We start from the raw sequence: 27,167 nt of genomic DNA, 5'->3' as shown, positions 1-27,167 counted from the left end.
CGGGGGCGGGGGAGGAGGCGGGACTACGGCGGGCCGTAGCTGGCGCCTTGCGCGGTGGGAGAGCAGCGGGTACCCGGCTGGCTTGGCTGGCGGCCTCTGCCCGCACCTCGGCGCCGCAGCCCCGCGTCTCTCTCGCCCTTGGCTTCGACTCTGCGGCCGGGGACTTAGAGGAGCCGGCGGGAACCCTGGATCACTGGTACGTTGGACGGAGACCGCCACTCCTTCTGCAACCTTTTGTGCTGCAGAGGTGGCGGTGGTGATGGGTGGAGTACGCGCGTGAGTGTGGGTGCCCCAGTCAGCGAGCCACTGTGCCAGCCCCAGGCACGGCGCCGCCCCTTCCTCCTCGCCTCGTGTCCCGGCTGGGCGAGCGGTGTATGTGTGTGTGTGTGTGTGTGTGTGTGTGTGTGTGTGTGTGTGTGTGTGTGTGCAGCGCAGAGAAGCCCCGGGCGCGCCGGCCTGCTGGGTGGCTGGCATTGCAGCCTCGGTGGCCACCGGCTTCGAGGGGGGCCGGTCCCCGATCCCCAGTGCGGATGGCAGACTGGGGTCTGGAGACTGGGGTGGGGCCCGCGCGGGGTGCAAGAGCCCGCAGCTTCCTGGCACAGGGGTGGGGCTGGCGACGCCGGGAGTGTGCAGCGCGTGTGAGTGTGCGGGGGCGTGCGCCCCGTGTGCGCGCGGCGGGCGGACGAGCAGGCGGACGAGCGGGCGTGCGCTCGCCGCCAACGTGCGGTGCGGGGAGACTCTGCGGCCCGGAGCGGCGCTCCAGCGGTGCCGAGGTGCGGAAGTCTGGGTACGTTGGCGCATGCCAGCTCGGCCGCTAGCGGTGCCCGCAGCGCCAGGCCCAGGGAGGGCCCATTGAGAAGTAGCTCTTGCCCTGCCTGTCGCGCCTCTGTCCCCAACGGTGTGCGGGCTACTACTGCGGGGGCCAGATAACGCTTGGCGGGAGCCCAGACGACCTTATCGCGCCCGCCCTGTGCGCGCTGCACCCCGCGGGCGAGGCCGAGACCGGCGTAGCGGGGAACGGTCGGGCCACCCGGCGGTGGCGTCTGTGGACTGTGGATCGCGGCCCGGTGCTGGCCCAAAACTCCCGCGGCAGATGTCTCGGGCACCTCCGCCCTCGCCCCACCTGTCGCGGGTGGACTTTGGGGCGGTTGGGAAGCGTAGAAAAGGGCATCTGGTGGCGGGCAGCGGACAGACCTTGAGAAGCAGCCCATTGTGAAGCTGCCCAAGTCGCTCTAGTGGTGGAATCTGCAAATCTCGGCCACAAGGCCAGAAAGGAGCCCGGGTCGCGGAGAGAACGACGGCCGCGTGCTTCCCCTCCCTGGCAAGTGTCTGGCTCGCTAGAGACTCCAGGGCTCTCCTCCCACGCCGCTTTGCTCCGGGTGGGCTCTCGATCTCTGCAAAGCCGGGATTTGCGCGCGCGTGTGTGTCTGTGTGTAAGTGTCTAAGTGTGTGTATGTGTGCGCGCTCAGGCGCGGGCTTATGCGAGACTGGGAGACACAGGGAACACTGGAGCTGAACTTTTTCATCCTTTGAAAAGGAGTAAGAATGGAAACAGCAACACTGCACATTGTTAGCTGCTCCTAGCAGGGAGAGCAGATCCTGGAGAAGATCTCCGAGGTTTCTAAACTTCGTTTTATGTTGATTTTCCTCAAGAAAGCCACCCTGAAATTGACAGTGGCGAGGTACTTTATGGTGGTACAACAATGTAGACACTAGGGATTGCCACCTCTTCACAAAGTTTATTCTCGCAATTAGTTCAAAGCACAGTTATTATCCAGGATGCTTTGGGTCATAGTTTGTGCTTACTTTCTTTTAATGAATGGAGGTTCCGCTAATTTTTTTTTTAATGGTGCCTTGGATTATAAACAAAACAGAGAGGATGAAATGTAAGCGTTCATGAATGGGCATGAAGACCACATAACTTTGGCAAGAGCTGGTGCATAGATTGTGTTTTTGGTATGTTCATTTAATTGTAATTGGGACAGTTAGCAATAAATCTCCCAGAGTGTAAGGTATACCCACCGGCATTACTGACAGCCAGTTAGCTAACATTATGTGCTCCGTGTTTTCGAAGAGTACCTTAACATTAAGTCTTTTTTTTTTAAATTTATTTATTTATAAAACATTTCTGTCTCATCCCCGCCACCACCTCCCATTTCCCTCCTCCTCCCCCAATCAAGTCCCCCTCCCTCCTCAGCCCAAAGAGCAATCAGTTTTCCCTGCCCTGTGGGAAGTCCAAGGACCACCCTCCTCCATCCTGGTCTAGTAAGGTGAGCATCCAAACTGCCTAGGCTCCCACAAAGCCAGAACGTGCAGTAGGATCAAAAACCCATTGCCATTGTTCTTGAGTTCTCAGTAGGCATCCTCCTGAATATTAACCTTCATCAGGCAATGAAAGGAGACAGAGACAGAGACCCACATTGGAGCACCGGACAGAAATCTTAACATTAAGTCTTAAAAGTAATTGGTGTGATGAGAACAGTAATTTACAGGTGCTATTTAATGTTTTGTTTCCTCATTTGAAGCCTTGGTTATTTTCTCAATGAGTACCCAGTTTTCAGCTTTTCTTTGGAACTTGCATCATCTCCACCATAGATTTCTGTCTCCCTGTGGCTCTGCTTCCAGAAGAGGGAGGATTCTTGTAAAGACTTCGTGTAGACTTGTGGTTTCAGCTATTGTCAGACATGTTTAGGGGGAAGCTGAATATGATGTAGTAACGTGGGTTTGGTTTTAACTAGCAGAGGTAGAAACAAAATGAGTGCCGGGCACTTTAAGGGAGTTGCTATTAAAAGAACTGATACTAGAAAGAGGAACACGTTTATGTCTTACTAAACCAATTATGGGTCGCCTTACCATGCTGGGAAGGTTGATGGTTTGTTGGTAAGGTCAAAGAAGACCTGTAAAAAGTCACACGGTACTTACTAACTGCCCTTCCAAACACTTCGTGGTTTAATTTTACAAACTGGGGAAAGATAGGAAGGTCGGAAGTGGTCTCCATGGTAAGAGCCCATGGCTTCGGCTAAGCATTTTCTTTTCCACTCATTGCTGCAATCTGGCAGCTGAACCATTTTATTTTTGTACAGTGTTTTTCTACTTGAAGAATGTTTTGGTCCCTTATTTATTTTAGAGTAGGCTTTGAGAGCAGAAAAATATTTTGCTTATGAAGCATTTTCACTACTTGAACTAGAATTTCCCCTGCTCCAGGGTCTCTCCTCAAAGTTCCAGGTTTTGGGTGAATTAAAACTCATCACTTAATACTCTACTTTTTTCTCCTATGAAATTCTGTCTTTTCCCAATACCATCTTTAATTAGTAGTGGAATTTATTAAAATGTATGGTGCCTCCATATATATATATATATATATATGTAATATAATATATTGTGTTAAAATTTGCCATTTTTCTTGATATTTAGTTAGTGGATGTGGGTTGATGCCTCAAGTATGGCAATTTAGGATTTAAGAGTAGAGCATTTGTTTAGAACTGAACATTTCCACTTTCTTTGCTTTGTGGAAAGAGGAAAACTTTGGGGTTGCTGGCGTTATTCCCATTTGCTGTTGGACGGATGAAGTTTGTGTTTCCTGACGTTATGCTTGCCTCCCTGCTTCTATGTACTCAAGAAATATTGTTGAGTGGCCTGCTACGTCATTGAGTGAATGACTGGGTGGATGCACCTTCCAAAGTCCACAAGCGGAAAGATGTCTTTTCCTTTATAAAAGCCCATACCTTTTTACTGCTTTGTATGATTCTGGGATAGGGTAGCAATATGTTTCTCATCCGATGATATTTGAAGGTCCAAGAGGTTCCACAGATAGTTATGCCAGGGTAGGAACTGTGAACCGACATGTTTCTTTTTGAAGGACTTTATTATACTCACTGTAATGATACATATCATTTACCAGTTGGCGTTGGAAACTTTCTGTACTTGCGGAGCCTTCTTGCAGTCAGTGTTGGATGTCTTCCCCTCTTCCTCACCTGTGACTTCCTTGCCAACAGTAGTTGGCTGCACTTGGTGATGTTTAAGTTTCCTGTCCACATAGTTTACAGAGCAATGTCATGGAGCTTTCTGTTTGTTTCAGCTCTCGCTATTGGAAACATTGTATCTTCAAGCTTTAGGTTTATTGACTTTAATCTGTTTTTTTCTATGCCTTTTTTCCTCCTGTCTTAAGAATTTGTAACCAGTCTTTTCCATTCAAGCCTTCAAATGCCGAGTTAAAACCAGAGTCATTTTCGTTTTGGGGATGTATAGATTTTTAAAGCATTCTAAAAATGGATGATTTTATTTGAGAGTTATATTTTTGGGGTTGCTTTATTAAAGCTTTTAATCTCTGTTTTGGGAGTTGGTAGTGAAACCTTTGCTTTAATTCTGTAGTGGGTAGCTCTGTATACTGTCTCAAAGTAGGTATGTAACTACACTATTTCTTGGCTCTGTTGTACTTATTTTGTGTCTCTTTCTTCACTGTATCATTTTTCCCTTCCTGGTGCCTGTGTCTAGCTGATACTCAGTTACACATAAATAGCAATGTCAGGAGCAAAAATGAGGACCAGGCAGATGCTTCTATACTTGGCTCACCTTGGGTCACTGCTGAGGGATCTGTTCTATTTTTGACTTGGCAGTGGCAAACTAGGGATAATAAGTCACTACACTTTGCTCATTATGAAATTAGAGACCGTTTCCTAGACTTCATCATGAGCTCAGTGATGTTTGATAATTGCTTTAAGGTTCCTCTGCTTTCAGTTTTAGACTGAGGGTTTAACCAGGTCTTTCTATTGGTGTTAAAAAAATGTTCGGAAGTATAAATATTGTTCTAGTGCTTCTAAACGCTTGGAAAGAATATGCCACCAAATACCTGGCATAAATTATGTGACAGTTGAAAGGAAATTTAAAACTTTCTTTATTCAAAATTAAGGCATCATATAAGGCAGACAAAAGGCATTCACATTTTTCTAATGTTTACTTTTGCTTTTCAATCTAAGTTTGTAAGACTCTAGATCAGATATCTCTCACTTTGTAAGTAGTGTTGCCCTGGCATCCAACTGTAGAATAGCGGTAGCTTGCAAATATTGTTGGAGATTTTTTCCTGCCATACTATTTATCTTCCTTAGGATTACTGTTGCTGTGGTGAAACACCATAACCAAAGCAACTTGGGGACCAAAGGGTTCATTTGGCTTAAACGTCTACATCTTAGTCCATTCCATGGGAACACAAGCAGGGCTGGAGTCTGGAAGCAGGAAGTGATGCAGAGGACTTGGAGGAGTGCTGCTTGTTGGCGTGCTCCTCATGGCTTGTTCAGCTTGCTTCTTTTTTATAGACCTCAGGCCCACCTGTCCAGGAATGGTACCACCCACAATGGAGTGGGTCATCTCCCATCAATCACTAAGAAAATCCACTACTGACTTTTCTACATCTTGATAAACAGATCTAGCATATTATATAAATTTTAAAATATTTATCGTGTGTGTGTGTGTGTGTGTGTGTGTGTGTGTGTGTGTGTGAGAGAGAGAGAGAGAGAGAGAGAGAGAGAGTGTTCCGAGGATTGAACACAGGTTGTCTCTGTCTTCATACTGTAAAATCCTAACATTTAAAAAGTTTGACGTCACCTTGGAACTAGTAATAAAACCGTTTCCCTCCCGTCTTTACACCAAGGAGGTAATGCAACATTTATATGAAGTACCTTTTGAAACAGAGTAGGATTGCACCCACAGAAATGAATGAATGCATGCTTTCACGTGCATGATTATTGTGTGACCTGCTGTGCTTACACAGAAGTTTGAGAATGGGAAGAAGGCCTTGGAGCCAGGCTAGTTGGTATGCAGATTCATGCACTGCTCGCAAGTAGGAATACTTAACTGAATACTTCACGGTGGGAATAATAATACTTTCTTTAAGGGGTAAAGATTATATCACATAAAGTATGTCTTTTGACATATTTTTGACATAAAAAATGTTTCTTTTTAAGTCCCATCCCCTGTCACAAATCTATTTACTTAATATATCAGTGTGTATTTCCTAACAACATTCTGTAACTCTTTGAGGGGTAAATATGTGAAGCAAATATTTTTATCCTTAGGAAGCAGATTTTGTTTCACTATTCTTCAGCTTCTGTTAAGACCACGGGCCTCATTGGAAAGGGAGGTCCTAGACTTAATTACGCAGATTGCTTGTTTGCTAAATGTAAACATGGTTGGTGGTAAAAATAAATTAAATAGAACATGTCTGATCTCCACATGGCTGGTAGCATCAAGGTTCTTATCATGATGGTTTTGCTGTATTAGCCATTTCTGGATATTAAGCAAAATTCCTTGAGTTCAGTAAATTATCTATTTCCTTTGGTTGAAACTCCTCTGTGCTGGGAGGAAAATAACAACCTAGCAGTTCTTGGCCTGTTTCATTTGCTTTGGTCTTTAGTCTGAGAACATGTTGTATAGCACATTGCTACATTTCCCGACTTCACACAGCTATGTAGATAAAATGAATCCTAGCCACTCGTAGGAGCTCCCACCTACCTTATGTTGAGCACAACCTTGAAAACTCAGCAACCTCTGAAGCTTCTACACATTGAGAAAAGGACTTTGGGGAAGCTTTTGTTTTGGTTTTCGTTGTCTTAACAAATCAATCCAGTTAACTGGGGATACAAGAGGTAAAGACAGTTCCCTTTAATTCCCATGGTGAGAGGGGTATGATGTTGAAGACATGCTCGAGACCATGAGTATGTTGCTTTGTTTGTCTCACTAAAAATGTTTTCTGATCAGGGAGGTGCCTCAATGGGCGAAATGCCTGGTGTGCAAAACTGAGGACCTGTTTGTTCCCTAGCATCTACATAAAAGCTAGACATGGCTGTGCACTTTTAAAACCCCAGTTCTTGGCAGAGACAGGAGAGCCCAGTGACTGCTTGGCTAGTAGCTGAACCAAATTGATGGTCTGTCAATTTAGTTAGAGACTCCATCTCACAAAATAAAATCTGGACTTATGAGGATAGCTCAGTGGCAGAGTTCTTGCTTAAGATGTACAAGGTCCTGGGCTTACTTCCCAGTACCAATAGAAATAAGGTTGAATAGAAAAGAAGAAGATAGCCCCTGATGTTGACCTCTGGCTTCCACATGTGCATGTATGGTTGGTTGTTTGTGCACGTATAAATGCACGTGCACATGCACACACAGACACAGACAGACAGACACACACACACACAAATACACACATGCTATCAAGAGCCTTCCAGTCATTTGCCTCAAACAATCTAACAAAAGTCTAACAAAAGATACTTTTATTGTTGCTATTTTAGAATTCAAATGAGTAGACACCAAAATTAATTGTATAATAATGGATCACACATCTGTTAAGAGCTTGCAGCCTGAGTTCCCTCAATCCATATAACCTATGTTCGAGAGGAACAGGGGTATGAATGGCCTCATTTTAGAGATTGCTGTTTATGCACAGGAGGGAGAGTTCTTTGCAAGGCCACAGCTAAGATCCACTTTTTGTGCCTGCTTGAGCATTGCTTTTTCCCCTATACAGTCTTCTGAACACATCAGTGGGAATGGAGTGGGTACAATTATTATTTAAGCCTTTAGTGTTTTATGTGTCTTTATTTAACCTAGCTAAATACTCTTAGTTTGTAGGTAGGGTTTACACAGCATAACATAGGGGAACAAGTACCGTAAGATGTTTTTTGAGTACTCATTTAGCCAGAATAACTCAAAACAACTTTTGAATTGAATTAATTAGTTACAGTGTCTCATATACCCTGTACCAAACATTTTAGTACCTCCTGTGACTTTCATTCTGCTTTGCAGTTAGTATTAATATAATTGCTTTATAAATTGTGTTACTCATTAAATTACAGGCTTATTTTTGTGTCTCATGTTTAGTATCTGGAGTAGAACAGAAAAATTATTATGCCTGTGCTCCCTTGGGACTCTTTGGAAGTTGCACAGTGACATCATCTGGGATTTAGTCCGGTAAGTTATATTTTGCTGTTTCTGTTTGTTAACCATTAAATGAGCATAATGTCATGGGGTCTGTTAAAGATTACATAGGTAAACATGTGAAAATGGTGCCCATGTATTGTTACAGCTGTGTGTCACAGTCATAAGACTCATGGTTGGGATTGAGATTATGATTGTCGCATGCTAAAATTATTTGAAATGTTTAGCGCTTTTATATGGTTTCCTTCTTGTGAAATTCCTAGAAGATATGGGAGGTCTTAAGGAATAGTATTTCAGAATATATGGTAGAAAGAGTTGCTCAACTCTTTAAAACTCTGAGGGATGTTTTAATAAAAAAAATTTCCAAAAACTGCTCAAGTCTCAATGCATTCTATTTGTGTGTTTTCATAAGCAATGGTGGCTGAAGGAGAATTACTTTCACGTAGTTGTAATTGGCAGCACACGTGACTCCTCTCTATCTTACCGTACTATGGGTAACTTAAAAGTATGCAACACTTTATCATCTTTTAGTTTCCCTTCCCCCAGACCTGTGTTTATGCTCACTTGTTGTTTGTGTGATTTCAAGTCTGATGGGGAATGATTTAAAATAGCCTTGTAGCTCTTTAGCATTTTCAGAACTATATTAATGTGAGTGGCTGCTCTTTGAATCCTTGTGGTTTCTTGCTTTGACTTAGAGGTCATTGTGTCTGCAGAAGGCAGTTTCGTACTCAGTGATCGCCAAATGGTCAGCAACTGGAGAATGATTTAAAAGGATAATGGGGGAGTGTGCTGGCATTAAGTAGATGGATGGATCATATTTCATCCGTTGAATGCGCACGAAAGATTTCATTTTTAATTTTGTGTATTTGTTTATGTCTGTCTGTGGGTTTGTACATATGATTGGCTTTCAGAGGCCGGAAGAGTGCCTTGAATCCCCTTGGAGTTGGAGTTAAAGGTGGTTGAGAGCCAACCAACATAGATAGGGGGAGCAAACTTGGGTCCTCTTGGAGGGCTGTAAATGCTTTTACCTGATGAGATAGCTCTCCAGCTTCCAAGATGCACTTTAAAAAACTGAAAGCACTACTAAAATATCTAGTCTTTAGGAAGGGAGGTAATTTAGAAATTCCCAGCACATTTAGAAAGAATACAGTCACCAGCCCGCCCAGCTAAAGTAAACTAGAAGAAATGGGCAGGAGGCTCGGGGAGACATTTGCATGGCTCTCTATATGTATCTGTATGTACATAGTGTACATTTATACTGTTTCTATGCACACTGTTTGTATTTTCTTTAAAATAAAGTAGCAATCTAGCAGAGCTACAAAAGGTGAAGTTACTGTGGGATAATGCTCTTGGACACTGTAAAAAATCTGTCACTCATATTTGTTTAATAAAACACTGATTGGCCAGTAACCAGGCAGGAAGTATAGGCAGGGTGACCAGACTAAGGGAATTGTGGGAAGAGAAAAAGGCAGAGACACCGTCACCAGCCAGAGGCAGAGGAAGCAAAATGAGAATGCTGCACTGAGGAAAGGCACTATAGCACATGCCTAAAAATAGATAAGAATTATGGAATAATTTAAGTTGTAAGAGCTAGTTGATAATAAGCCTGAGCTAATGGGCCAAACAGTTTATAATGAATATAAGCCTCTGTGTGTTTCCTTGGTAGTGAACAGCTGTGGGACTGGGTGGAACAGAAACTTCCTTCTTCATGAAGTAATTCAGCTTGGGGGATGTTATCACTGAAGGTGGTCAGACACATTACAGGCTAACTGCTGAGTTTTCCTTTTGACTGAGACTATGTAGCCAAGAAATTATAATGTTTTGGAGAATCATATAAAACATGGCCCTACGTTACCATCTGGCTTTTAATTTCAGGGTTGAAGAATAACTTGCACATAATAAAATTGATTTGAGTGTAGCTTGAAGGTTTCATTTGTAGTATGTTTCTTCTCTCCATCCTAACTTCTCTATCAGTCACTGATTAATTTCTGGCCTAATTATTTTGCATTTTCCAGAATGCCACATAAATGAAATCAAATGGCATATAGTATTTCTACCAACTTACTTAACTTGTTGGGTTCCTAGTTTTACAATGTTCCTCGCTGAATGGTATTCCATTGTTTCTTGGAGTGATGTTTGGACTCTCGCCAGGTCTTGATAAGCATGAAAGATGCTGTTGTAATTATGTTCATGTCTTAGTCTGTACGCTTATTTTCACATTGTCTGTGGTAACTGCCTGAGAGTGAGGTGGTTGAATTATTTAATAAGCATTTATTCATCTTTATAAGCAATGCTAAACTGTTACTCAATATACTTTTATAAGTAAAGTGCAGTCAGGTGAACTCAAATCTCATTCACCATAGATTTATTTAGTTTTATATCCAGTTTTAGTTAGTTTGATTAGCAGATTTTTTTTTGGCCTTCAGTATAGTAGAAGGAGTAAATGTGAAGGCTTCAGGGATAATGACTGTAAGACAGATGATCTCCATCTGAGTGACTTAAAGAGGCAGAAATTACAAGAGTGGGATTTTTCTGGCCTGTACAGTGTGGCAACCTTTGTGTATATTAAAATTACCTGGTGGTTTCGCTGTTGTTACTCATTTTAAAACTACTTTTTTTTTTAAAAAAAATAGATTTATTTTTATATGTCCATGTGTTTTACCTGTATAAATGTATAAATGTATGTACACCTATGCACAGAGGAGGGTATCTGAGCTCCTGGGCCTGGAGTTAAAGATGGCTGTGCACAGCCATGTGGATGCTGAGATCAAAACCCAGACTTTAGGCCGCTTGTCTCTATTCCAGCCGTGGAGGTAAAACAGGCAAAGTGCTAAGATCAAATAGACCAATAAGCTCTTCGTCATGCTTAGGAGTCCTCATCTGCCAGAGGACGACTCTGTTCCGCTCTGTTCATTTCAGGTCCCTTGAGAAGGATTTTGTTAACATGGTGACGTTTTTGTTTTATGTATTTAAGACAATCATGTCTCCTTTTACATTGTATTGCTAAATGTTGCTAAACACAATAAAACGTATGAAGCAGCATTTAGATTACTCAGGTGAATTTTTTTAGTTAAACCCCAACTTTAAAAAATCAAGAAAATAAAAAGTTGGGTTTTTGTTTTTGTTTTTAGAAAAATAATTGTGAGGTTTGGGAAATGGTCCAGTCAGTAAAGTGATTGCTGCACAAATACGAGGACCTGAATCCAATTACAGATTTGTAATCTGTCTTTGGGAGGACAGGGAGAGGTAGATCCCTGGGGCTCTTTGGCCATTCTTGCTAATCTACTCCAGGAGTATCAGGGTTATGGGAGTCTGTCTGTAAAAACCAACCAACCAACCAATAAACTAAAACAAACCAAAAAAGTCACAAGGAGGATGGCTCTTAGAAATAATACCATAGATGTGTTTTCTTGATGTCCGCATGCATGAACATACATTTATATGCACATTTATATACATGAACACGGCTCTCTATCACTCTCTCTTACACATACATGAAAGGTATGAGTTATTTTCAGAGCAGTTCTAAGAAGCCAGGACATTTGTGTTATATCTTCAGAACATTACCCCTTTTTATAGGAAATATACACAATTTTTAATAGGAAATAAGGTTTCTTGGAGAGCGTTAGAAATGTACACATTGCATTCAGATTGTGGTCTTCTGGCAGCTCATGTAGGTGCCTGGAGAATCTCCGATGCATGTGTTGTCAGCCAGGATTCAAGTTGGGCTGAGACATACTATGCTCACTGCCTTTAACATGTGCATTCTGCATATTTTTGTAGTATATATAAACATTTTCCCCATTTGTTGAAGGAAATTGTATACTTAGTTTATAAGTCTGTGCAAGAAATGTCTGTTGGCAGTGAAAGTACCTGAGTTGAGGTCAAGACTAGAAGCCATGCCTGTTTTGTTTATCTTTTCCCTTTGGAAAAGGCAAGCACGCTATCTTCTTAGCTCACATTTGTCCTTTCTTAAGCAATTTTTACTTATAAGAAATGAGAGTAGAAACACAATACTCTCCTGGCGAACGTATAGATTGTACTTTATACAAGTCTTTACATTAGCTTTTGGTTATATAAAATAATTTATTCTCCTTATGAAAAAGATGGGAATATTTTATGTAAAGCTTTGTGGTAGTTGCTATAAAAATTTACAAAGCATATGTTCTTTGACTCAGCATTTTAGTTTTGGAATTTCTTGCAAAATTAGACTCTCTCTCTCTCCCTCTCCCTCAGACATGGGTGTGTCTGTGTTCCTGCAGTATACATTAAGTAAACACCTACTCTCATAATTGTGACTGTAGGGAATACAGTTAAATATCAATATGAGTTTCCTCTAGCTATTGCACTGATAGGGGATGAAGAGAGATTTTGATTTTAATAGAAATGTGAACATGAATTATTTGAATTGAACATCTTTCAGTCTGCATGGATAGTTGACTGAGGTTTCTATTCTGCCCAGTTCCTGCAGTCGTTAAGTCCCAAAGAAATGCACAGAGGTCTACATTAATTATAAACTGATTGACCTATTAGCTCAGGCTTCTTATTAACTCTTATAACTTATATTAGCCCATAATACTTGTCTGTGTTAGCCTTTGCTTGGTACCTTTTTCGGCAAGGCAGTCACATCTTACTTGCTCTGTGTCTGGCCTCCTCTCTGTTTGGGAGACAACTGCAGACTGAGCTTTCCTCTTCCCAGAATTCTCCTGTTCTCTGTGCCCTGCCTCTACTTCCTGCCTGGCTACTGGCCAATCAGCATTTTAATAAACAAGTGTAAGAAACAAATCTTTACAGGGTAAAACCATTGTCCCACAGCAATGGATTACTTTTAGACGTTTCAAAAATAATAAAATAATCAAATAATCATCAAATCAGGCTGGAGAGGAATGGAAAGTATCTGGGTGAGTAAAGTATCTATGGAAATGTCTGTGGACTAAGGCTATTTGAGGATCTCTGCAGTTCCTTAAGGAAATAGAAAAGATGGTGCTCAGATCTGTAGCATGGAGGCAGTTGCTCCAGACCTGTAGCATGGAGGAGGATGGTGCTCCAGACCTATAGTGTGGAGGATGGTGCCCCAGACCTGTAGCGTGGAGGGTGGTGCTCCAGACCTGTAGCATGGAGGATGGTGCCCCAGACCTGCAGTGTGGAGGGTGGTGCTCCAGACCTGTAGTGTGGAGGATGGTGCTCCAGACCTGTAGCATGGAGGGTGGTGTTGCAGACCTGTAGTGTGGAGGGTTGTGCCCCAGACCTGTAGTGTGAGGGTGGTGCCCCACACCTGTAGTGTGAGGATGGTGCTCCAGACCTGTAGTGTGAGGATGGTGCCCCAGACCTGTAGCACACTGAATTTGTCTCTTTAGTGTTCCCGTCAGATTTTCCGTTTGGAAATACTTATTGTCCTTTTTCTCCTTAAGCATTACACTATAACCAAACTTCACAGATCCTTGGTACCATAAGAAATATTTCTGGTAGCCTAATACCAAAGTTTTATGACCGAGATGAGAAAGGTGTGTTGAGAGAGAACAGCAAAGCAGATCAACATCGTAGTTGGTTCAAGAGTCCAACCACGGGATTCCATATCTTTTGACTTCGCAGATAAAGCTTTAGGAGACAAAAATTTTTCAGGTGTATAGTGTGCTAATGAGTACATGTAATGAAGGGTAATGATCAATGATTTTTTTTTGAGTTTGTAAATGGAATACAGCTGTTAGGACACAGTGTTTATGGAAAAGAATTTTTGTATACCCGCTGTGTAGTCCCACGGCGTTTTGGAGAACTCGTTCAGGGTGCCATGGTGCCTAGGCTACTGTCAGTGTTGGTGTTTGTGCCCAAAGAATGGAAGACTCCACTTCTTGGAATATTGAAGAGCTGGAGTATACTATCTACACGTTTTGAACACTAAACAACATTATTTTCTGTGTTATTTTCCGGATCTCTTTCTTTTAGTATCAGCCAAAATTCAGAGTTTTACAGTAGCCAATAGTGAAAATATATGATTGGTATGGGCTAACTGAGGGTCATCTAGTTGAATTATTCTTCATGTATGCCACCGATACATAGTCACACCTGTGAGCATTGCCCACTCTTGGCTGTTTTGAGAAGATCTTGTCATTTAAAAATTTGTATTTGCCAGATCTCTGTGAGTTTGAGGCTAGCCTGGTCTACAAGAGCTATTTCCAGGACAGATTCCAAAGCTACAGAGAAACCGTGTCTCAAAAATAAATAAATAAATAAATAAATAAATAGAGCAAAACAAAATAACAACAACAACAAAATTCGTATTTGCTTGTTTTTTTTTTTTTTTTTTTTTTTTTTTGAGACATGGTTTCTCTAGCCGGTCCTGGAACTAGATCTTGTAGACCAGGCTGGTCTCGAACTCACAGAGATCCACCTGCCTCTGCCTCCCGAGTGCTGGGATTAAAGGCGTGTGCCACCACCACCCGGCTATTTGCTTGTTGAAAACACAGTTTCAAAAGCACCGTGTAACTACAAATCGACTTTTCTAGTTTTTATCTTTTTTCTGTGTGTGTGTGTGTGTGTGTGTGTGTGTGTGTGTATGTGCAGGTACATGAATGTGTGTGTATGTAGGGGAGAACAGAAAGCAACAACTTGTTGTATTGTTTCTTAGTTGCTGTCCACCTCCCCCCATTTTGAGACAGAGTCTCTCTTGACATGGAACTCACCAAGTAGGTGAGGACCTAGGGATCTGTCCCTGGATTACAAGCTCTTGTCTTGTATGTTTGTTTTAGTATGAGTTCCAGGGGTTCAACTCAGGTTCTCATGCTTGCAAGGCAGACATTTGGCTTGCTGTCTCCCCAGCCTTATAGTTTTTGTTTTCTATTCTAGACTTTTTTTTTTCCATAGAAATTTTTACTGCTTCTGTTCATGCAAATTAACCTTTTCTACCTTCTAACTTTTATTTGCAGTGTTCTGCCTTAATTATGTCTAAGAGACATTCGGGGAAACAAAGAGGGTGTCTTCAATGATGCAGACTGTAAAAGCATTGGGTCTGTTTTCTTGTGTTTGTTCATGTATGTGTGTGTTTGGCCTTAACCATGATACGGCTGTGGAGGCCAGAGGTCAACATTAAGTGTCTTACATCATCACTCTCCACCTTATTTTTGAGACATGGTCTCTTCCTGGCCCCGGGCCCTTGCCTTTTTGGCTAGGCTGGTTAGCCAGTGAGACCCAGAGATTCTTTTGCCTTGCTTACCCCCCAGCTCTAGGATTATGGATGCTACAGCACCTAATTTCAGTAGGTGCTGGGGATCTAAACTCAGGTCTTGATTCTTGCACTTTGCCTGTTGCATCATCTCCCCACCCCCTATGCTATGGCACATTTCTTGATTCACTGTTTATTATATCTGCAGAAGTAGTTTTTTGCCTGTTCATGTGATGATGGTCACCAGAATATTTGTGATCCAGTCTCAAGGGGTCCTTTTAGAATCTGAAACCAAATGCTGAGTCATGAATGGACTTGCTCAAAGTAGTAAGCCCCATGGCAGTATTTTCATGGAAATGCTGAAAGAATATGTAGTTATAGTCACCGTAGCTGAATTTTCTGTTAAATGCTATTAAAATAAGAAACTTGGAGGCTGGGGTATGGGTCAGTAGAAGAGTATGGCTTAGTATGCTTGGGAGTTGCAAGCATACTAACAAACAACATGAAAGATACTTCCCATGGAAGAGTTCCTGTCTCAAGATGTGCCCCAGGTGTGGTGCTGTGCACCCCGGAGTCTTCAGCTGTGGCAGCAGTAGGCTGACTTGGAGAGTTTTTTGAAAGTAGAATTTGGGCATTAGCAAAGCGGCTAGGCCTTGTCTACAGCTGGAACAGTTCTGTTTAACAAATGGTCCATGAAAATTGATTCCATTATTTCTTCAGATTTTGGTCTCAGTGTTTAAATTCATTCAGGAAATACTCAGGAATTGAGTAACACAGAGCGTTGCTTTTCTTTCGGACGCACTGGAGAAATGGGAGCTGCGCGGCCGCTCGGTGCGGCCTTCCATCTGAGGAAACTGAAAGCTTGCCCATAGGTGTTCTCTTTCTGAAGCTTGTCTCCACACTGCTTTCAAGTGCAGCGCCATAGATGTCTTTTAGAAGAACGATGTATGAGAAAAAAGAGATCTAGGGATCAGCATGTTAAGGAATACAAGTTAGATAACTGTCCCATCTGTTCTCTTATTTGTGGAGGGGCATGGAAGGGGAAAGGGGACTGCTAAGGAGGGCAGAGGAGACTGGCGGGAAGGGGAGAGGGTGAGTACAGACAGTGAGGAGAGCCTAGCATGTATTTGTGAAAGTGTCCGTGAAGCCACTGTTGATCCAGTCAGCATATTAATAAGAATGCCAAGCAGTCTGTGGGAGTCCTGGTTCTTGTGGAGTATCAAAGCACGGATATGTTCCTTTTCAAATGTCAGTCAGTGCACCACCGAGATGAAGGAAGCCACCCAAAGAGCTGTTTCGTGAGTATACTCACTGCCTGTAACTTGGGATTAAAGTGCTAGTGTGTGATACCTAAAGTGTGCAAAACATTTTCCAGCTCTTAGAATTTCTCATGAGAAGATCTTCAGGCAGCTACTACATATATGGTACTTAAAGTCAGTTTGTATCTGGGGCAAGAATATATAATTCAGTTATTTTATATGAGAGATGACCTGTTTTGCTTTGGTCTTAGTATTAGATATTTATGCTATAAAATATTAGACACAATTAGTTCTTTAATTTCTGTTTCAGAAATGTTTTCCATAGTGAGTGTATTGTTTGCCCATGTAGAATGCATTATGTGTCTCGTACTAGGCACCTCTGTTTCTTCTGATAACAACCTAAGCTAAGTCATTGTCTCCCATGTAGACGTGTAACGATATATTTGCATAGAATTTTTTTTCTAGCTGGGTGATATTTCTTATTGACTTCTGGAAACTTAACTAATGATAAGTTTTCATCTAACAGTAATGTATATCTCATGACATACAAAAGTTTGTTTCTTCAGTTTTCTGGTTTTGCAAAATGAGATACCATTTCTACCTGTTTGTCTAGATCATTGTATTCTGCTATCTTTATCTTCAGTCTCAAAATATATATCCTAAGAGCTCCGAGTTTGCCTTAGTAAAGCAGAATCGGTGCAGTGTTGGAACACTCTGACATCTCTGACATTCCTGTTGACCACAAAAGCCTGTGCTTGCCCCGTATGCCTGCGGCCTCATTCTTTTGAAACCTGCTGAGCAGTCCTCCCCCACTCTAGGCAAAGTAGACATCACAGCACAGCATTTATGTGGATTACCACCCAGTCCAGAATAGATAGGATTTGAACTATCAACTTTAAGAAGCTCATAGAGCAAGTAAAAACGAGGGGGTTGGTAGAAAACCGTGGAGTGCCAGACCCGGGAGAAATCAAACCAGTACTCATTCAGTGAGGGCAGGCAACTGCAGTGTTACTGTTCTAGGCCGTGTGTGTGTTCCTGCCTTTCCCTGACTGGACCTGATTGCACGCCTGTTCTTGGCCTTTCAGCATCTCCGTAAACATTAGCGTTCAGTTGTGTTGTATATGGGGACTGTCGTAGGGACAGGTGGCCACTTATGCCTCTTCAGTCTCCTAGTGAAGGGAAGTCGAAATCAACTTCACAGGGTTTCTGTTTCATTTGGTTTTAGTTTTCTAACTGCCTGAAATTTAAATGAACACTGAAACTTTAGGAACTAGTTCCTTGTTTTGTGGAAGAGCACACGAGAGTTATGTGACATAATAGCCTTTCTCAGTAAGTTTCTCGTATGAAAATTAGTTACGTGACATTTTGATTAGTATTCGGAGATACTTCCTTAAAACCAGTAGAAATTCAAGTGAAGTTAAACTTCCGCAGAAGCCATTCATCTCTGTTTTCCCTACTATGTTTTTGCCCGGAATTGTATTATCTGCAGTTTTCTAGGAACCTAGCCATTATTCATGACACCGTGTGTCATTATGTTTTCAAAACTACACAAAGTCATAATTGCAATGAACAATCCTGTTATTCATTGTGAATCATTCTTTTTGTTAAACGATTCAGGAGTACTGTCTTAAGCTTTGTACAATAAAATAACTGTGCTCATGATATGTTTATGATTAAATATTCACATAAATGACATTTGGTATTTCACATGTAACTTAAGGACTGATCTCCATTGATCTTGTGTGTATGAGTGTTAGTGGATCATTTGGAGGCGTTACAGAAGGTAATGCTGCCACGTGGGTGCTGGGAACCAAACCTGGGTCTGCTGGAAGCGTAACAGTGCCCTTGACATCTGAGCCATCTCTCTGGATTCATTGTACATATGTTTAATATTAAGTTTTCCATTCTCCCAGTAGATTTAGGGCTGGCTTCTAACTAGGGAATGGTGTCCTTGAATTCCGTTGGCGATTTCCCAGGAGGAATTTTTGCATGGCTTCTGCCTCTCCTCTCAATGCTCAGCCAGCCATAGTGTCAGAATAGCTTTGAGGTGAATTGATCGGTCAGTAAGTTGTGTTATATTCTGTTGTCTTCCTTCAAAGCGCAGTTGCAAAGACTTACAGGTGTGAAGAATGAGGCACTTCTACAACGAGAGGACATTTAATTTTCAAGTCAAATTTATTTGAAACTTTTTTTGTGGAAGCCTGTGTGCCTACTTGTCCTTGCACATCGTTGCAGTCCATAACGCATTTTAAAGCATATCAAGAGGTAAACTCCATGTGCATGAACTGAATGCTGTCTTGGAGAAGTACCTCATTCTGATTTCTTCATCTGAACCCCTCTGTAGGCCTTCAGATTCTCGTTTACCAGCCTGTGAATCTTTGAATAGCAGTGGTCATTTCTCACCTACTCTGGAAAGTTTCCTAGACAGGCAGAAATCTCTCTCTTGTACACCGTCTGTCTTCCAGACAAGTATTTTTCATGCTCCGTCCATGTGTTCTGGCAGGATCAGGGGCTTGGCCCAGAGCTCTGCGTTACCCTTCTCTAACCCGAGTCTCTTTACTTTCAGGAGTGTGCAGCCTGGTGCCTAAGATGGAAGTAGATGTAAATGGGGAGACCAGAAGTCCCCTGACCACCCTGCCCTTACCTGTGGCTGAGGGGAGCTCACCAGGGAAAGCGGAGACAGAGAAACCCCGCTGCTCTAGCACGCCATGCTCACCCATGCGTCGGACTGTGTCTGGTTATCAGATCCTCCACATGGACTCTAACTATTTGGTTGGCTTCGCAACTGGCGAGGAACTCCTGAAGTTAGCCCAGAAGTGCACGGGAGGGGAGGAGAGCAAGGGAGAAGCCATGCCGCCCTTGCGCTCCAAACAGCTGGATGCAGGACTTGCACGCTCCTCTCGTCTGTATAAAACTAGAAGCAGGTACTATCAGCCATATGAGATTCCAGCTGTTAATGGCAGGAGGCGAAGGCGGATGCCCAGCTCAGGAGACAAGTGCACCAAATCCTTACCTTACGAACCTTATAAGGCCCTCCATGGGCCCTTGCCTCTATGTCTTCTTAAAGGTAAGAGGGCTCACTCCAAATCCCTGGACTACCTCAATCTAGATAAAATGAACATCAAGGAGCCAGCCGACACAGAAGTGCTACAGTACCAACTTCAACACCTGACCCTCCGAGGGGACAGAGTGTTTGCTAGGAATAATACATGAGCAGCTCCCACCGAATTTCAACCGCTTTAGGCCAGCCTGTACTCGGCTAGAGAAAAATCTACTGTCGTACTCTGTACATGACCCTTCACGTTAGAGATGGTTATATCAGCTGAGTGTTCCTGGGACATAAAAAAAAAATTGTTTGGATCAAGTTTTGGATACAGGAATGAGATCACAGGTACTGGGGGTGGGGCGGGGGGCTACCATTCTAGAGCACGCAACTGCAAAGGAAACAGAATGTTGACCGTTAGTTTGCATAGCTTCTTAGCTAGAACAGGTTTTGGTGCAGTCATTTCACCTTTATGATTCTGACACTCTAATGGGGAATGTTACCTGCTTGGTTGTCGCTGACTTGGTAGGATTCACTCGAAATTTCCATTGAAGTGCTCAGTGCTTCTTGGATCTCTGTATTTTACTATACAATGTATGTAATGATTTGTCTTATGAAATTTAGAGCTTGAACACTGCTGAATTGGACCACTTTTTATTTTTAAATATTGAGTTTAAATATTTTATAACTGGTTTTGCACTGAAAACAATTAACATTTCAGATTAAGAGAGTAATCTTTTCTTCACTTGCCTCAATAATACTATTGGGCGATGGATTTTTTTAATTTCCGCATGGGAAGTTACTGATCTCTATGGCTGTAAAATATTCCTTTATAGCATTATTAAAGTGTGTCTTAATGAAATTAAATTTGGGATACAAAGTATTTATTTTACAACGGGTAGTGGGTGGGATGCTTCCCCAGGATGTTTCTGACATGGGGTCTCCATCAGTTGGAAACATATCCTTAGTGCTTAATATCTAATTTAAAATCCACATGGAACTTGAAAACGGAAAGGATTCTCTCCACCGGGTTGTTGACGTAGCATTGCTTGTATCTCCACTTCTGGTAGGTGAATAACAGCTTTAGCAGAGACTCTGGCTACTTTGCCTTTCAAATGCTTAAATTGAGTATGAAGTGACACCAGTCAACACGTCTTTGGCTCTGTCCAGGTTCAGGTCTCTGCAGCAGGGCACTCATTGAGATGCCAGTTTCCGGATTAGCACTGGAGCCTAACGTGCTTCTGCAGTTTTAGTGGGCTAATCCTGGATTACCTAACCATTTATGTCTCTCACACTGGTTTAATTTGTTGCTAAAGAAATAACTCCTCGCCTTTAGTAACAGACGCGACTCAACTACTCTTGACCATAAAATGTATGTCACTTACCTTTGTAAACATTTCGATTTCATTCAGTCTGAAAGGTGCAATTTATTCCTGGTTTGGCATTGCTGGCTCTACGGAACTACACGTTTTATGTTTTCTTTTCGGCACTGTGAGTTTCTTAGGGGTTATCAGACTTACTAAAATAAGAACACATTTTCATTCGTGGCTGGGTCATTCCTGGAACAATTGTGGTTTTCCTGTGTCCAGAATGAATGACCAACTTTATTTAGAGCAGAATAAGTGTTAGAAACTCCAGGAACTCTTTAACAGAGGCTTTATCATGCATTCATAGAGGCAGCCGTGTGACAACGTGTATGAGAGCCGTGAAGATGCTGCTTCGTGTCTTACTGAGTTGATCAGAGTTTTCGGTGGCTGGAAAGTTTCCGCTGTTGTCTATTTTAAAGTAAACTGCACCTTTGTAACATATTGTATTGATGAATGATCACTAAGATTAACTATTATCTATACAGTCAATAGTTTGACAAGTAATAGAATCCTGTCAGATGCCAAAGAGTTGGGATTTTTACATTTAATAATTAAACACCGTTATTTATTGATGATTTACCCTCTGGAACTGTATTATTTCTAACTATGAAATAAAAGGGTGATGTCAACGTACGCGACTTTGTGGTGCTTTCAATGAAATACACCATTCCTAAGCTAGTTAAGGATTCTAAACCCAAGGGGCTGCTGAGATCGCTTGGCTGGGAGAGGCACTTGCTCCCAAACCTGACCTCCTAAGCTTGATTCCCAGGACTGCCATGACAGAAAGGGAGAGACAGTGGTCATAAGTTGTCCTCTAACGTCCACATATATGCCATGGCATATGTCTACACGTGTATGCCTGTGAACACACCTAAGCAAGCAAGTACATGTGTGAAAGAATTCCACTCAAGCACTTATTTTAAGGCTCTAGTTTTATGAAACAGAAGCATGTGGGTTTGATACTCCTTGTCACTTTAAGGTGAAGGCAGTCTCCTGCAATGGTACAGATCCAACCTCCTCATTGATACACCATGTGCCTGACAGATTGTCCTAGGTACCTACATTTCTTGAACCAAATAAAAAATATGTCACTTTCTAAATTTTTTCTTTTCTTTGGAAAAAAACGGGTGTGCAAAATGATTTGTTACATAGCTGTAGATAATTTGATATAAAACTTGGGAGTTCCGGGCCAGCCATTTTCAAAGAATTGAATTCCTGTGGTAAGTAGCATGTTACCAGAGGAGGAGAAGAGGTCAGAGGGAGAAGAGGGTTGGGGGTGAGAGGGAGAAGACAAAGGAGAATGGATGGAAATTACATTTAAATGCCAAGTTTTAGAGACTCAGAGGGTGTACAGATAACACAGGAATCTTGGTGACTTCTGTCTGGCTCAGTTGATAGCCATATGTGGCTGCAAGGCTGCTCTTGTCAACAGCCAGGGAGCTGAGGGTTCAGAACATGGAAACCCTATGGTCTGAGAACCGCACATCTTTTGGACTGTTGAACAGCTGGGGATCTTCTGTTCCAGGTACATCCAAGCTTGTTCTTTCTCATCAAGTTTTAATGCTTGTCTGTGGGCTGCAGTGTCTTTTTCCCAGACTTCCTTAATGGTCTCTGCAATTTTACTTTAGGAAACTTCTAGAAGCATCTGAGTTAACTTGTAAAGGCAGTTTGAGCTTTCCACCAAGGAAGGAATATGCCTTCAATCTTGAGAAAAGCAACCTAGCTTTACTTACTTTTTCTTCCTCATATACTTTTCATCTTGGAAAGGCTTTTGTTCAGTTCCAGTTGGACTTTTTTGTCATGAAACGTTTAAAGGGTCCTGGCCTAAGTGGTTTGTTCTCAGAGTAAGGAGGAGGAGAGCCTGTCACAGTTTATAAATGGCATAAATGCTTTCAAAGAGTTGGGTGGAGAGAGAGAAAAGGCCGTGTGCTCTTACAATGCAGAGTGCAGTAAGTATTAAGTGAAATTGCCTTTTTAAACAATGTTATTTGATTAGGGAGATGAAAATGGATGGGGAAGATTGCTTTGGAAAGATAATAAACATGATCACAAAGCTGGAAGTGGGGATTGTCAGCAGTGAATGATGGTCCATATAATAGGCTAGGTAAGAATTTGGAAATAGATTTCTTTGATGTTTTACATCAGAAAAAAAATAACTTTTTTTTTTCCAGCTGAGAACACTAAAAAACAATCAAAAGAATAATGGGCTTGATTGTTTTTCATGTGCTAAGTTCACAGAGCACTGCTCCGCTCTGGTGTGTGTGTGTGACACACACACACACTCACACACAAATTCACATGGAGCTTATATTTTGTCATTGTGAAGTTACTTTGTTCAAGGTTTTCTTAAATGGTTTTAGAGAGATGTCTGAAGTCAAATTTGAATGTTACCTCTGATCTTGAGACTGTGATGTCTGGATCTATGGAAGACCATAGGATGAGGCAAGGCAGGAAACTCAGCATCTGGGTGGAGAGGGTACCTGCACAGACCGAATCCTTAACTGCCTCTGGCTGAGCTACCCTCGAGAGAAGAATTTTGAACTCTTTGGTTTTATGGGAAAGTTAGCAACAATTTCAAAGTTCGGTCTGATGTTCTTACTCTTACTGTGTGTGGTGAAGAGGTGGGAACGTGGCTTCATACTGACCTCTAACCCCGTTCACCAGGAGGAATAAGCTATGTCACACTCTGAGTGATAGTAGTACCCACAGAAACGGATATTCAAAAGGCTTTGACTCCTCTAACTCTTGCCCAGGGCTTCAAGAAGGATAAGTATTCAGGCATCAAGAAGTCTGCGAATTGAATGAAATTCAGACTTTTGTTCAGGTTGGAGATGGAGTAGCAAATATTGAACGTCTGCCACAAGGCTCCCTCCTCACTAGTGATTGTGGCAGACATAACTCCTGCGTCCTTGAATCCAGATGTGATCTCATTATCGTTTTTGTCAGCCAGCCATTGGGCAGCTGTGAGAAGTTGATGAGCATGAGGCAGGAGATGAAATATGTTTTCTCTTGCCTCTGTATTCCTCCCACGATGAGGAATAATTTGAATGAAGAATAGTATCTTAGTGTGAATAATAAAAACCAAGAGACAGATTTTGGGGTTCAGGCTGAAGATCAGTAAAACAAAGCCCCCAAGCCACTAGAGAGTTCTTACCTTTGCCAAGGCTCGAACAAACAAAGGGGCGATTCTGTCCTCAGAGTGACTAAAGACTGCAATGCTCACCACCAAATCTCAGACCGCAAACTGAGACCCTGATCTGTCTTCTTCCGTTTTATATTCCTCTCTAGTGCTGGGATTGAAGATACGTACCTCCCCCATCCAGCTCTATAGCTAACCAGTGTGGCTGCTGGGATTAAAGGTGTGTGCCACCACTCCCCGGCTTCTAGTGGTTTAACTCTGCCTGCATTCTGATCTTCGGGAAAGCTTTATTTATTAAAATGCAAATAAAATATAAGTACCAATAGTTTGAATAAGAGTCCATTCTGAGCCTCAAAATCTAAGAGCAAGGAAGAATATTGTCAACACCATAACCTGCAGGTTACCCTCATGGGCTCTCGGGCCAGAGAGAGTTTCAGACCCGTGTGTTCCTGGGACCGGTGGGTCAGGTCTAGGAAGATGAATACAAACTTAGTGTTTCGTAGAGTGGCCAGCAGTTTAAGACAGGAAAACTCGATTCTTCTGGACCTGAAACCTGAGGAAGAAACCTTACTCAGTTTTCTCAAGGTGGTGTAGTGAGCCTGTTGAGTGTGCTCTGTTATGTTGCTGATTTCTGTAAAAGCTGAGATGTAAAGACACCTTTTGTTTCTCAAAAGTTCCTTCATAGGAAAATATAGGGAAACAAACAGACAAAGAGAAAGGCACAAATCCTTAGCGACGGGCATTTATGTCAGGGTGTGCCAAAACGGTTCCAGCGTCTCCTCTGCCTGTATCCGCAGCTGTCTGCTGAGGCGAACTGACCTACTTTCAGGAAGGGTTCAGGTGAAAAGGAGTTAAAATTGACGTTTTCAGGCTGGGCATTGGAGAGGGAAGAGCCATAAGGGAATAATCTGAAAAGTGATATTTTGCTGATTCCCCGCCCCCATTTTCTACTATTACCTTTATCCTGGTGCAAATTTACTCCATCATTTAAGGTGAGAACCACACTGATAAATATTCCTTCTTAACGTACTTTTTCTCAGGCATCAAATTATAAGGAAAGCATTTTGCTGTAAACTCTTCCTAAATATCGTGAAGCAACGAACCTAGAACACTGAGTTGGTTACTTTTAGTTTCAGTATTTTAGTTTCTGATGACTTGGTTAATATTTCACATGTGTTTTAGTGGGGTGTTTACCTCACATGGCTTTATTGCAGTTATAGGAAAGACTTTGTAAAGGGTTAGGTTATGTACGGGATTGAAATGCTATTTCCCGGCTGGTCATGTGAGGCTCTCTGTAGGTCAAAGATACTTTCACCCATTCCACATGACAAATCAAACTTTTGTTTGCAGGAGGGGAGGGGATGCTTTATTCCACTTGGGGTTGCATTGTCTCCATGGCTAAGAACGACCTGTGCATCGGGCAGGTTCGTAAAGTGAACCAATGGGGCCTGTGGTTCCAAGTTATATACTCTTTCTTTGAAGTTTAAAGTTTAAGTAATTGTTTTTGGAAAATTTCCTACGTGATCTGTGCATTCACAACATTGTGCTACTTCCGCTCCTGTCATGCCTCCATTCTCTTGAGTTATTTATGTGCTTGTTTGTTTATTATTTTTTGAGAGACTTTCTGACTGGGTTTTGTAAAGCCCACCTTCCCTTCCTGGAGTCAGATGACTGTAGGAAACTGTGAGAAATACTGCAAATGGTCTTGGTTTTTCCTCTGCAAAGTGGGAGTTCGGAAGAAATCTTTCACCGACGATCACTGGATAAAGAAAGGATGCTCCCGGTGTGCACAGTAGTGACGTATGGCATTAGGGGACTATTCTACAGTCTACACACACATACACATATACATAAGACCATCAAAAATAAAACAACACTTGAGCCTTGAGAGTCAAAAGGAGCTTTCCTGATGAGGCGGGGAGAGGAAAACTCCTCAGAATGCTATCATCAAACTGGAAGGGGCTCATCTATTCCATGTTCTCCATTGTCCTCACCAGCATAGACAGTAGTGTACCATACATGCCCCTAACACTCCAAGTAAAGAAAAGATGCTGACACTACCACCCCAGTCTGATCCACATTTTCTGGTATAAAACTTAGCAGCAGAATTTCAAATCCTGATGTTTCCACTGCCAAATCTAAGTGCTCAGTTCCCATTCTCCCAGTCCAACAATGTTTTGATGTTAACCAGGTAAGTGGCCTCTCCTCCTTTATGATTTATGCTGGTCTGGAGTTGGCAGCTGCCTCAGAAGTGGATTTGAGCCCCAGGTCAGAAGGACCACCGGAGGCAAGTCCTAGATGCTCTACTGCTGCACTAGCCTGTGGGAAAACTGGGAGGAGCTGAGCTTATTTGTGGTATTGAACAGAATGCATCACTCGGCAATCTCCAGAGCCTGCGTTCTTAGGATTGGTTCTTTTATAAGTCAACCTAGAATGTAAATTGTGCACAATCAAGAAATGACCATTTTTAGACATTTATGGGTAATTCAAAACTTCTTATCATATGTGTGTTTACTGGTCATTTCCTGTCAGGTTCCATGACCCTTTAGAGGCAGCTACTTGTTCCCAAGGTCAGTGCTGTTGCAGGTAAAAAGATGAGAAGTCAGGGCACAGCCCGTGTTTCACTGGATCCCTTTAACTCCTGTCTGTGAACCTCCCAGCTGAACTCTGTTTCTTCCTCCTGGCAACTCTGGGCTGTAAAGAAGTACTTTCTGATTGTTATTTGTTCCTTGAATAAGTTGTGCTTTCGACAGTGTTTAGTGCCTTTTAAAACTATGGCAAATCTTCACACAACAAACTCTGGGTTTTCCAGTTCTCTTAGGCAGCTATCCCAAATCATCTGAGCACCATTTTCTGGAGCATTAGCACAGTTTTGTGTTTTTTGTCCTGTGACTTTGTTTCTGAATTTCTTCTCTCCAGCTAAGGACTCTTCCAGAGACCCATAATAGTACTAGTAAATACTATATTGTGTTGTCTTTATGGTGGACAGAGGCAGCAAAACCAGAGACTTCCCTGATTAACATGGTTGTCAAAACATTTGACCCTTAAAAATGTAATCAGTATGAAGGACTGGAAGGAAATGCCTAGCATTGCCTTCCTCCTTGCCTTCCCTCTCCATCCTGTCCTGCTTTTTCCTGGCCTTGTTATTAGCAGTGCTTCTCAACCTGTGGGTCAGGACCCCTTTGGCAAACCTCTGTCTCCAAAAATATATACATTTCAATCCATAACAGTAGCAAAATTATAATTATGAAGTAGCAAAGGAAAGAATTTTTAT

General features: G+C 42.3%; 1 protein-coding gene across 7 annotated transcripts; it reads left to right on the top strand.

The window, feature by feature from the left end:
- Positions 1-21,383, top strand: Macir (macrophage immunometabolism regulator). 7 transcript variants are annotated; one of them, XM_041631910.1, is made up of 3 exons: positions 2-196; positions 7,870-7,959; positions 18,911-21,383. In XM_041631910.1, the coding sequence occupies exon 3, from the start codon at positions 18,934-18,936 to the stop codon at positions 19,555-19,557; it is 624 nt and encodes a 207-aa protein (XP_041487844.1). In that variant the 5' UTR covers positions 2-196; positions 7,870-7,959; positions 18,911-18,933; the 3' UTR covers positions 19,558-21,383. The 7 variants fall into 7 exon arrangements, with proteins under 7 accessions (XP_041487850.1, XP_041487844.1, XP_041487847.1 ...); XM_041631913.1 differs by lacking the exon at positions 2-196 and adding an exon at positions 422-773; XM_041631911.1 differs by lacking the exon at positions 2-196 and adding an exon at positions 422-787.
- The last annotated feature ends 5,784 nt before the right edge of the window (positions 21,384-27,167 follow it).

The sequence above is a fragment of the Microtus oregoni genome, unplaced genomic scaffold, assembly GCF_018167655.1.
Source record: "Microtus oregoni isolate MIOR12 unplaced genomic scaffold, Mior012 000038F_ref0000394, whole genome shotgun sequence".
NCBI lineage: Eukaryota > Metazoa > Chordata > Mammalia > Rodentia > Cricetidae > Microtus > Microtus oregoni.
The sequence above is the reverse complement of the archived record's forward strand: the minus strand, read 5'-3'. Positions and strand labels throughout refer to the sequence as shown.

What these genes read in the sequence shown, in the direction of transcription:
- Macir (XM_041631916.1), top strand. Translation starts at nt 18,934, where the DNA reads ATGGAAGTAGATGTAAATGGGGAGACCAGAAGTCCCCTGACCACCCTG.